Genomic DNA, 11,538 nt, shown 5'->3' on the forward strand with positions numbered 1-11,538 from the left:
AAGGGCAACCCAAGGCCAGTTTGCAAGAAGGCTTTCAAACAGCCCCACACAGCAGCAGCTAGCTAATGGCATTATTGGGAACAGCTGGGACCTGAACCACACTGAACCAAGACCCACTAAGGGCAATGATGTGCTGAGAGGGCTGCAGAATGGGGAAGCCAAGCAGCCAAATACATGCAGTAGCACTGCAAGAATGAACTACCATTATTGCTGTAGGGTGTGCTTTACAAGCATGTTTCCTGCAGGGAACAGACTGGCAAAGCATCACTCTGCACAATTGAGCCAGCCTGTTGCAGCTGCAGTGTCTCCTTCACCTGCCTCCACCTGAATATTACATTACTCTCAAATTTATTTGGGGCTAGATCTCAGTTAGGTCAGGGCCCTTTATGCACAGCCCTAAAGTAAAATACGGTATTCATTTATAAATATAATTTTAAAAAATTATTTTTACCTAGAATTCCTGGGCATGACTGGGTACCTTCAGCTAGCATAATAAACATTTTGGAAAGTTGTTCTCTGTGCATTTAGATACATCCTAAGACGTTGTAACCAAATTTTGGGTGATGGTTCCTGATATAACGTAACAGATTTTTGTCTATATTTGGATACAATTGGACACACTTAATCAAGATGGTGGAAAGAATTTTTCAAAGTGCAGATTTTTTGGTTTCTTAGAATTCCTAAGCAAGGCTGGGTACAAGGGTACAAGGCTGCCAATGAACTATGAGTTCAAGCTATAACTTATATCTAACAATGCAATTTCCCACTCTTCCACTATGGTTTCCCTAGCCAGCTTAGGGAAAAATGCATTTTCTGCCTACTGTTTAGAACTCACTGAAATAATAACAGAACTTAAAGTTGAGCCATCTTGTATGAGTACACAGAAAAAACATTTATAATACAAGCACTGTGTACTTCTGAAGTCTGCAACAGGGAAACTCTGGCAACATATAATTAATCTAACTGAATGCAACTTGCAAAATGGAAGGATTGCAGGGCAAGGGGAAATTATAAAATATTGTTGATTGAGTATTATTCATGTATAAACACATACATTCTGTTTTCCCCTCAAGTTAATTTTATCAGTATTATGTTTCTGTAGCTGCAGTATAACAACAGACGTTTTCCTCTCTGGATCAACACAAAGCAACTTCAACACAAGTGATTTCTGAAGTCCAGCATAAGGGTCTAAATTATCATCAACATCCAGTGTCACAGTGAAAACACTTCACAGAATTCTGCATCTTTTATATCGACCAGACTGTATAAAACTTCAGTTATCTACACAAGACTACTCCCGGTAGGCCAGTTTAAATGTCTCGTCTGCTACACGTAGAGCAAGCACAGAGCTGGCCTGGCTAAATGTGCCCTATGCATACAAAAACCTACATGCAAAGTGAAAAACAAACAGCTTCCAGGTTTTATGTGCACAGACCAGCCTCACTAGGACTGGTGGCCTGGCTCTTCACACAAAGTCGGATCACATCATTCAAACATCCAGCAAAACTTACTTCTAAGTGTTTAGGTCTAAAAAAGATGCAGTGTAAATATCATAGGTTCTGTTTTCCCTATACCCTACCTAACATCATGGTCTTATTACAACCTGCCCCAGTAACATTCTTGCAAACTGGTCTGTGGTGCTGCAGAACAATTAGAAAATCACAGTGCCCTACTCCCTCTTCCAGTGCATCAACACAGGGTTTGTACATGTTTTACTGAATAGCAATAAATACCTGCTGTAGCTAGCCCACTGGTTACAATTTTTGTAGGTTGCCACAACTTGGTTAACACAGTTCTGTTGTTGAAAAGAAACTCTTTCGGTTTTCTTTTTCCTGAGAAATTATTTTTTATGCTGCACTCAACTTGAACACTTTGTTTACAATGTACTGAGAGAGCAAGATAGTCTGCCCACCCAGTTCTAAATTAATATGAATTAGGTAAAGGGACCCCTGACCGTTAGGTCCAGTCACGGACGACTCTGGGGTTGCGGTGCTCATCTCGCTTTATTGGCCGAGGGAGCCGGCATACAGCTTCCGGGTCATGTGGCCAGCATCACTAAGCCGCTTCTGGCAAACCAGAGCAGCACACAGAAATGCCGTTTACCTTCCCACCAGAGGGGTACCTATTTATCTATTTGCACTTTGACATGCTTTCGAATTGCTAGGTTGACAGGAGCTGGGACTGAGCAATGGGAGCTCACCCCATCATGGGGATTCGAACCGCTGACATTCTGATCAGCAAGTCCTAGGCTCTGTGGTTTACCCACAGCACCACCCGCATTATTAATTCAGAGATTCTTCTTCACAGTGTGTGGGATACAGTGAGAGAGCTTCAAGTTTTAATTTGCAACATGTCAGTAAATATTTAGCTGCATTCATACGGAAAAGGGTTCATGGAAAGTCCCTTTTCAGTTCTTAATAATATTAGATACTGTAAAGGATCACAGACGTCTTTACAAAGAAGTCAACAGATTAGTATATGCATCAATACACCACAGAATGGGCAACAGCTACAAACTATAGATTTGCCATTACTATGTCTAAGATCAAATTATTGCAACACCTCAAAACAACTGGCTAATTGAATAACAGCTAGTTAATAGAATATGTTGTTACCTCTCACATTCTTATGATCTTCTGCAGAAAACAGATTACAGCATTGAAAGTTTGAGTACAAATGTAAGTTTAGGCATGTTATAGAATGTTATAGGCAGAAGAAATGAAATACTGAAAGGAAGAACATTAAAGCCTGAAGTGAAGGACATTTAATGTGCAGATCAGTGGAAGAGCACAACCACAAATACCCCTTTAAAGCCTTTCCAGCTTCCTTAGAGAGGCATGAAGAACACCAACTCTTTTGTCAAGGGTTTCGGATATTGTTGAGCAGCTGAGTGGAGATCTACAAGGAACCCTTTACGCTCTACAAAATTATGAAATGACATCAAGTATCCTAACACATGGAATGGAGAAACATGGTACTCAACTGATCATTGGTTCAGCCTTCCACCAATTTCCTGTTGTAAAAATCAAACCCCAATTGTACCATGTGATGAGGCCATTTTCATGACTCATTCTATGCAATTTATTCTAATTACCATTTCTAAGAGGCAAATACTCTCCTGTTAATTTTGTACTTTAGAAAAAATACACAACGATTCAGCTTTTAGAAGCTTGAAATATTAAGTGCAAAAAACTAATTTTGTAACCAGCTCCAAGTGACTTTATGGCTAAATATATTAGTTTTGACTTATATTATTTATAACATAAAGAATGTATATAAAAGTGCATCAATACAATATCACTACAAACCTTGATAACTGTCCAATGTGCTGAAATTATTCATTTTGCAGCTAATGTTTCTGTACCTCAATCTAGAAGCTTCAAAATTAATGTAATCTCAAACAATTTGTTGGTGGGGGGTTGAAGGGTTTTAATATATTTCATTTGAAAATCCAAGGTTTTCAATAAATAAACATTTTGCTATATATATTTGTGGACTAGACAGACATTTCTAGTTACTTTACTAGAAAAACAGAATTTTAATAATGCATTTTAATATCACTCTTCCTCCAAGAAGCTCGTGGTGGTATAGGGAGGGGAGAGGCTAGCTCAGTGGTAGGTCCCAGAGTAAATCCCCAGCATCTCCAGGTGGGGCTGGGAGGGACGACTTGTCCAAAACCCTGGAGACCCACTGCCAGTCAATTTGGCAGAACTGAGCTAGATTGATGAATGCTCTGATTCCTATGTTTCTATTCCTCTGCCCTTCTCACTTTACCCTGCCAACAACTCTGAGTAAAGTTAGGCGAAGAGACTTGCCCAAGGCCATCTACTGCACTTCATTAATGACTACAATGCTTTACAGTATTAAATGGAACTTTTCCTACTCCCACATGCTCGTTAGGTGATTAGCTTAGCAATATTTAAGTTGCACATAGCTTTTTTTTGTTGGATTTAAGTTGTTCTTTTTTAAAGAAGAATTCACTGGAACCAGTCCCACTAAGTTAAATGAGGCATATCCCTAGGCCATATGCAAAGGACTGTAGTCTTAGAGGAATTTACCAAGGTACTAATCATATATTATCATTTTTTATGTTTTAAATTTGTTAGTCACTTTATCTTGTCCAGGGCAACCCAAAGCAACTTAATTTAGTGCAGTGCTGGGGAAGCCAGAGGCCAAACACATCCCTGCATATGAAGTACAATGCTAATATTAAAGTGAAACTAAAGTTCTAGTTTTCAACTACAGAACTAGAAGAAAGTTGGTGAACTCTACTTTCTGAAAAGTAGGTCTGAAACAAGGTTTTGTAGCACATTTCTGAAGGCTGCAAAGTACTTGCCTCCGAAAACCCTCAATTCAATTGAAGAAGAATGGTTACATAATGCTTTAGACTAAGTTAGAGCAACAGATTTTAAATGATTACTTTTATTCAACTCATCATCAATACACTATTTGGATTAGTAAACTGTGCTGCTTCTGAGATTAGTGAATTGCATTTCTAGCAGTTGTTCTTAACAAGAAACCTGAATGTGTTCAATCTGTAACCAATTCCAGTTACATAGTCAACTTATTAAATAAAGCATCTAGTAAGAAACTGCTGCAGCCAAGCACTAAACTGAAGAATAGCAATTAATATTTTCTTTTGCCTTATCTCCATAAAAAAAATGTTCAATATTTTACAGGGATTGTAGGCAGCAATGAAGTGAATACAAGGCACTTGTTTTGGCCTAAGTAATTTAAGATTTGCACTGGAAGATGTTCAGAGCTTTACATTTTAGTTCTCAGCTTAAGAGAAATTCCCTGACGTACAGAATCCAGCTATAAACAAGAAAGCATCATCAGTACCAACCAAATTGTCTATCCCTCACATATGTGCACCTTGTTGAACAAGCATAAAACTTGGGAGACAAACACACAGAAATAAAACATGTAGCACAACATAATAATTACTAACATACATATAGCCTTTTAAAACATGTAATGTGCTTCACATTATATCACTGCAACCCTGATAAAAATAACTAATAGATCAGTGTTGTCATCTGCAATATCAGGAATGAAAGCTGAGAGGGGAAGAGAAAATGGCTTGCCTATGAACACACAGTGAGTTCATGGCAGAGATAAGATTCATACCAGAGATTTCCCAATTTGTAACTAAATATCTTAGCCACTAGACTGCGCAAGCTCTCATAGACCTGAACTTTATAGCAAAACATTAACATTCTGCTGCCTACCTTTACTGCCCTCACTAGCATGCAGCAGGAAAAGCTACATCTACCTATTATTCTGTACAGCAGATGGTAGACACACAATGGAATCAGGCATGGTCACACTGCCAAATTCCCCTGTACAATTGAGACACAGCTGCATGGAGAAAGGCAAGCATGGACTATACTATAAACACAAGGAGCCAGTCAGTCCTTGCTGATATTGGAAAAGGTGCAGCTATAACAACGGCTATGACCATGCATCTCCCCATGCAAATAGTGGGTCTCACAACAGTCTTTTTTCATATCATCATGCACCAAAGTACACAACTGCAGTAGAGACTTCGTCAATGTGAACCAATCTCAGGCTGTGAACCTGAGCACATTCACTTTCAAGCCTTGCATTTAGAATTATAGTCTAAAGTGGCAATTCTATGAATGCTTTCCTGGAAGTAACCACAACTGAACACAGCAAGACTTACTTCCAAATAAATACGTCAAGGATTGTGCTATTCTATTCTGCACCTTAGTAGCCTAAATGTTTTTAATCATAGCTGCTTAGTGGAGGAGCTAGTTCAGGGAGGTTTTCAAACAGTGTTCAAGAGTCCCATGACGGCTTATCAGATGTTCCCTAATAAATCAAACAGTAGCAGAAGACAAGCTTCCCTGGAAAGACAGCTTGCTCCCCATGCTCTGTCTACATGTGGTAGACTTCATTCTCAGTTCCCATGGGGCAACAGTGAGATTCAGCAGACCTTCCAGTGCCCTGGGGGAACTGCATGTAAGCCCTAGACTGAACATGTCCCAAATCACCTTTAATGTGGTGGGGTTCCATAGCAAACAAGTTTATATGGAAAAAGATTCCCTGAAAGAAATTCATAAACCAAATTTGTAAATTCGTTAAGTTAATGGGCTGATGTCTCAACTTCATCCACTATTTCAGAAACATAATATTCAGCTCTCATTTCTCAGAACAGAAAACAGCAATTCCTTTCATTATTATCACTTTTAACAATAGAAATGCTGAAGAAGGGAACTACTGACTATGGGATCATTTCCTCAAGTGGTAAAGTTGGGGATCTTTTGATGTGGTCAAAGTGAAGAGAATGGAGGATATGGAGAAAGAAGAATGTGCCCCCAAGATTAGTCTGGCAAGGGATTTAGAAGAAGGGTTGGAGAAGATCAAAACAGTAATTCCAAGAAAGTGTCCTCCAGTCTTACAGTTCTATAGAAGAAACAGCTATAAGACCAGGAGGCTATTTTACTGATCAGATCTGCTAAGATGACCCCAAGTCTGGAAAGCATGTAGAGCTGAAAGAGTTCCAGTTTTGCAACCGAAGTTGATGCTCACTTAACTTAAAGCAAGGGCAAAATTAGGCTTTATTTCACCTGGGTCAAAGACCCGGTTAGGCAGCCCCCATGCACATTTGCATGTGTGCACACACACAGAGGCTGGGAGCCTCAATGGCAACCCTCTGGAGGCTGCACCTGCACAAAAAGCCTGGCTAGCGCCCCCTCTCCCCCAGTAACCACGGCACTGCTTAAAGACCATGGAGCAGTAAAAACAAGAGGGTCTTTTCAGACACATTAAAGTACACTGAATGCTGCTCAAAACTGCATATCCTCCCCCAATTTACCCTCAAACAAGTCATTTCAGGTACACTGTGAATCTAGGCTACTCATACATAGAACACACTGTTCAGGATTGGACCATGATTTCCAAGGATCTGAATAAAGCATTCATGGATCTACTAGACGCTCACGACTGTGTATGAACAGTTTTGTGTAGGAAGTTTTGTTTTCTTTGAAAGAGGAGTGATGTGAATGAAAGTGGAAAGATTCTGCACAAGAGAGGACAATCTTATCTTTTCTCATTTTTTTTCATCAAAACCTTTGTTTTTCCGATGGTTTCTGAACCTTCTTGAATACTGCTTCCGTAGCCCACCATGAGGTTCTGAAACGCAATGCTTTTAACAAGCAGCTCAAGCTCAAATTAAACTAAACTCAAATTACACACAACTAAGCACCTCATTAAAAAAAAAAACCCTCCTCAAAATGAGGAAAGAATCCATTAAAGAAATCTATCAATTTGTCTGTGTTTGCATAATGGGTTCTGGAAGAGACAAGAGCTCAGTTGTGGAGCATCCACTTTGCATGGAAAAGGTACCAGCTTCAATCCCCAGCATCTTCAGGTAGGGCTAGGACACATCCCTGTTTGAAACCCTGGTGAGCCACTGTCAGCCAGTGTGGACCAATGGTCTGACTCAGTATAAAGCAGCTTCCTACATTCCCATGACAACAACTCTGTTGCCTCACCCTAAAACACTTACGTAACTGAGAATTATGCTGTTAACTCATCATTCTGCCAACTTTATACTTTCCCCCTTTTCCAAGCTTTTTTTCCCTCTCTGAACCACTTTCACTTTAAAGTTGGTCCCTCAACAATAAAACTCTTAATCTGATACTTCACAGTTTTCAGCATCATGTTTGATTGTTCATTTCAGTCCATTTTAGGGGAAACAATATTTAATTGCTTTGGAAGAATAACATCAGAAGAGGCTGTAGCTGGGAATAAGGGAGCCATAATCACTGCATTAGTTACAAGTCAACTGCAAAGGCTAAAGGAGGCTCTCAGCCAAGTGTTAATAAATCTACTGCTATTTTACACAACTAGACAAATTGTGAAGGCATAAGCTGTTGATATCTGAAACCAAAAAGGGGGTCATATAAACCATTAAAAGAGAGTTACAGTAAAATGCAACATGGAAATGCAGTCAATTTTTCCCCAGTCAAACATTCAAATATTCCCATTTGTTCTCTTCCTGCCACAGTTATTCACAACTGAAAATGTGTGTGTTAAAGGTTAATTATGCATGTTTACTAGGCAACGTTTTAAAAAAGAGCCAAGTGGCTTCAGGAGTCACAGCAGTTAGTTTTCCACACACCATCAAATAATTTAACTACAAAGTCACCTGCATATATTTACCTTGTGTAAACTGGAATCTGTGCCACAAAATACTTCTGTACGTCTGAATTAATGCTTGTGGGCTGTTAACTATATACATATAAGCATTTAGGAGCCCATAATTTATTATTCAACAACAAGAGTTTCTTCCATGTAAGACAGAGAACAATGGAAATAGGAGGGGGGAAACAGATGGGTTTCACATGAAAACAGAGAATTCTTAAATATGCATGCACGTCACACATGCACATTCAGTGGACTACTGATATTGCTACTTTATTGCCTTTTTCCATTTAAGAAAGGGTTTGCTTTATGTCATTCTTTTTGCAACAGTCTCTACTACCACCACCACCACCACCCGCCTCCTCTGGAACAAGAAGCTTCGTTGCCTTTCAGCACAGCCACCTGAAAAGTACAGAAGGAACAATGCCCATTGTCTGCCTAAGTCACTGGACCATATCTCTCCCCTGCACCCAGAGACACACACTCTCTCTCTCTCCTTAGGGGAGTCTCACGCGAAACATTTGCATCCTCTTCTCAGCGCCGTCCCTTATACATGCGCCAACCCCTCCCATCACCCAGGGATGCATTTGAGAATCCTGCATTTCAGGCGTCAGCGAAGACTTGCATCTCCGCGCGCCGCAACCATGTGTGCAGCAGCTGCCCTCCCAACCTCACGCCCCCTGCCTCTATCAGCGGGATGGGTGGGGGGTGGGGCATGTGGATCTCCTACCACCCTCCTCCCACCCTTTGGGGCCGTGGCAAGCGCGATTTGCCCCGGCCGAGCGCCCCTGCTCTCTTCTTACCTCGACTTCCTTGTTCTTCTCTTTGTTTCTGCCCATCGAACTTCTCCCATTGCTGGCCGTCTCCCGCGCGGGGACTACGGAGATCCGCTGGAGAGGCATTTTGACAGGGCTGCAGGTTGCCGGAGCCTGATTGGACGCCTCCGAGCTCCGCTCTCTCCGAAGAGCCCACCTGTATAAGAATTGTTCATATCCTTGCGTGGCCAGACATGGAGCTGCTTCGAGCGCGCGCAGCTTGGGGAGGGCGGGGTGGGGGGGGCAAACCCACGCGGTCTTCCCTCAAACAATAACAAGAAGAAGAAAAAATGAAATATATTTATATAAACCACATCCACCCCGGTTAACCTAAGCAGAAAGAGAGCGGCCAAAAAAGAGGCGTCATGATAATCCAGGGAGTTTGGGGGAATTCTCCGTGAGGCGAGTTACTGCGGGTCAGGAGAACTCCGCCGCTTCGCCAGTGGCGCAGCCGCCGCCGCCTCCTCTTCCCCCGCCCGCTTCCTTTCTCCAGAGCATTGTGGGAGACAATTCAATTTCTCCGCTGCCCTAATAACTGTCATGGAAACCGAGGGGAAGCTGGGCCCCGGTTAAAAAGCGCTTCCTTTGGCTGCTCCTTCCATATTTGCTGCGCCGTTGTCGTCGTCGACGGCTTCTTTTCTGCTTTCCTCTTCCTGAGGGAGCGCCTAGCCGGAGCCCGACCCCTTCGCGCCGCCGCTTGAAGTAATAATAACAGAAAAACCGAGCGCGAGGCTGCAAGGCGGCTTAGCGTCCTATTTTGGAGCCAAATCCCCTCCTCGGGAAGCGCGGCGAGCTCGCCGTGTCCTTCATGCGCCTCGCGTAATCTGTTTAGGTTTCAAAGGAGCTGCCTGGGACCTGGGGGGGGGGGGAGCAGCTGCGGTTGAAACGTAATGCTATTAAAAAGTGGGGGGGGGGGAGTGGCACCCACAATGAAGCGGCTGGAATTGGGTCTGCCCCCAAGGTGCCCAGGAGAAACGTGAACCCGCTCCTTGCAGCTCCTGCACACTAGGGCGCACAGCCTGCCCTTCCTCTCTCAGCCAGAATTCAACAAGGTTTAGCTTTGGATTTAATGATCACGCTTCAGCTCCGTGGCATTTGCCTCTGAGGATGTCCAGAGTGCCACGGCAAGGGTTGGAGATCAGCCAGACTGGAGCCTCGGGACAACCTGTTTAGACCTAGCCCAGGATTGGAACTTGCGAAATGCTCACCTGGCGCTTTAGGAGCTAACTCCAAGGACCTCAAAATATTTGAAGGGGCCACCGGCACTGCACTTTGTCATTAATGGGCACTGCATCTTGTGATTGATTATGCAGGACTTACCTGTCCCCTTCCCAATATTTTATTCAAGTGTTGGCACCCTGCCAAGGGCATGTGTAAAGTGCATTTGCCTTACCACTGAATCATCACAGCCGGTTGAGATTAAATAAGTAAGCTTTTACACTAGGACTTTTGGGGTTTTTAGAGATTACACTGCTGCTGAGTAACAATCACTCACACCTCTCTAAAATAGAGGTAAGGTCATCACTGGATGTGAATTTTGAACAGGCAGGCCTCAAGTTACCGGTATCTGTCTGCCCCATGAAAACAGTATTTTGGCTCTCTTCAGCACCATGGAGCTCAAGGGTTTTTCCGAACTTCATCCCAGTTCCCCTGTTCCACAGAACTGGAACAAAGGAATTAGGCAAAATAGTCTCCTGGGGGAGACAACTGTCCTTGCACCAGAGACTGGGTTAATCCAGGATGCACAGACAGAAATTGTATACTTCCTAGTAATTTCTGATTATCCCAGAACCACTGGAAATCCAGGCTGGGCCTTTTTCCAGGCAGATTTGAACTTCTGTAGCCCTAGCTTTAGAAATTAAACCCTGATTCCTAGTGCATAGAGATGATGAAGTATGTTGATTAGGAGTTATGTTTACAAAACCCACCTATTTTGATAAAATAAAAAATACTTTCTTTAAAAAAAAATTATCCAACTTAAAACTTTTGCTATGCATTGTAAATGTTCTCAGCTTGAGACCTCAGGACAGAGAACCCACCCAGAGCACGCCCACAACAAACTGCTTGGTTATGAAACCCTCTAAATGCCAGTGACATTTCACCTGTGTTGTTTGTTCCAAGCAATGTGTTCACATGTCTGCAAAACCTCTTGATGTAACTGACTAGAATTTTGGGTGTTATCACGTACAATGTTATACCCATAATCAAATTTAAAAGTAAATACATTGCCATCGCACTGGAAAACATACCAATGGCTATAAATAGCCCTGTGTATCAGTCAGAGATCTCAACAGGATTAAGCACTAATCAATTTAATCCATCTATGTATTTCTCAATGGGGAAGAGGGGGAAGGAGCTTATAAGGTGAGACAAACAGTAAGCCTAACTTGCTTCCTTTCCCAGACTAGGTCAGCAGCCTATTTAGGTTAGTGGAATTCAGTATCCTATGCTATTATCTAATGCAGTGACCCTACACACACTTATTTGGGAATAAGTTCCATTAAATTTAATGGGCTGTGCTTATGACTAAAGATCCCTAGGATCCAGTTAC

General features: G+C 42.1%; 1 protein-coding gene across 3 annotated transcripts in view; it reads right to left on the reverse strand.

Annotated features, from left to right (window-relative positions):
* Positions 1-9,813, reverse strand: part of MARCHF1 (membrane associated ring-CH-type finger 1) — a 113,619-nt gene extending 103,806 nt beyond the window's left edge. The window contains exon 1 of one of the 3 annotated variants that reach the window (XM_081926085.1): positions 8,976-9,813. In XM_081926085.1, the coding sequence (XP_081782211.1) occupies positions 8,976-9,074 (99 nt within the window). In that variant the 5' untranslated portion in view covers positions 9,075-9,813. The remainder of the gene's footprint in view (positions 1-8,975) is intronic. The other 2 variants (XM_081926081.1, XM_081926082.1) reach the window with 2 other exon arrangements.
* Positions 9,814-11,538: the final 1,725 nt, after the last annotated feature.

The sequence above is a fragment of the Podarcis melisellensis genome (genome assembly GCF_964234715.1).
Source record: "Podarcis melisellensis genome assembly, chromosome: 9".
In the NCBI taxonomy this organism is placed as follows: domain Eukaryota; kingdom Metazoa; phylum Chordata; class Lepidosauria; order Squamata; family Lacertidae; genus Podarcis; species Podarcis melisellensis.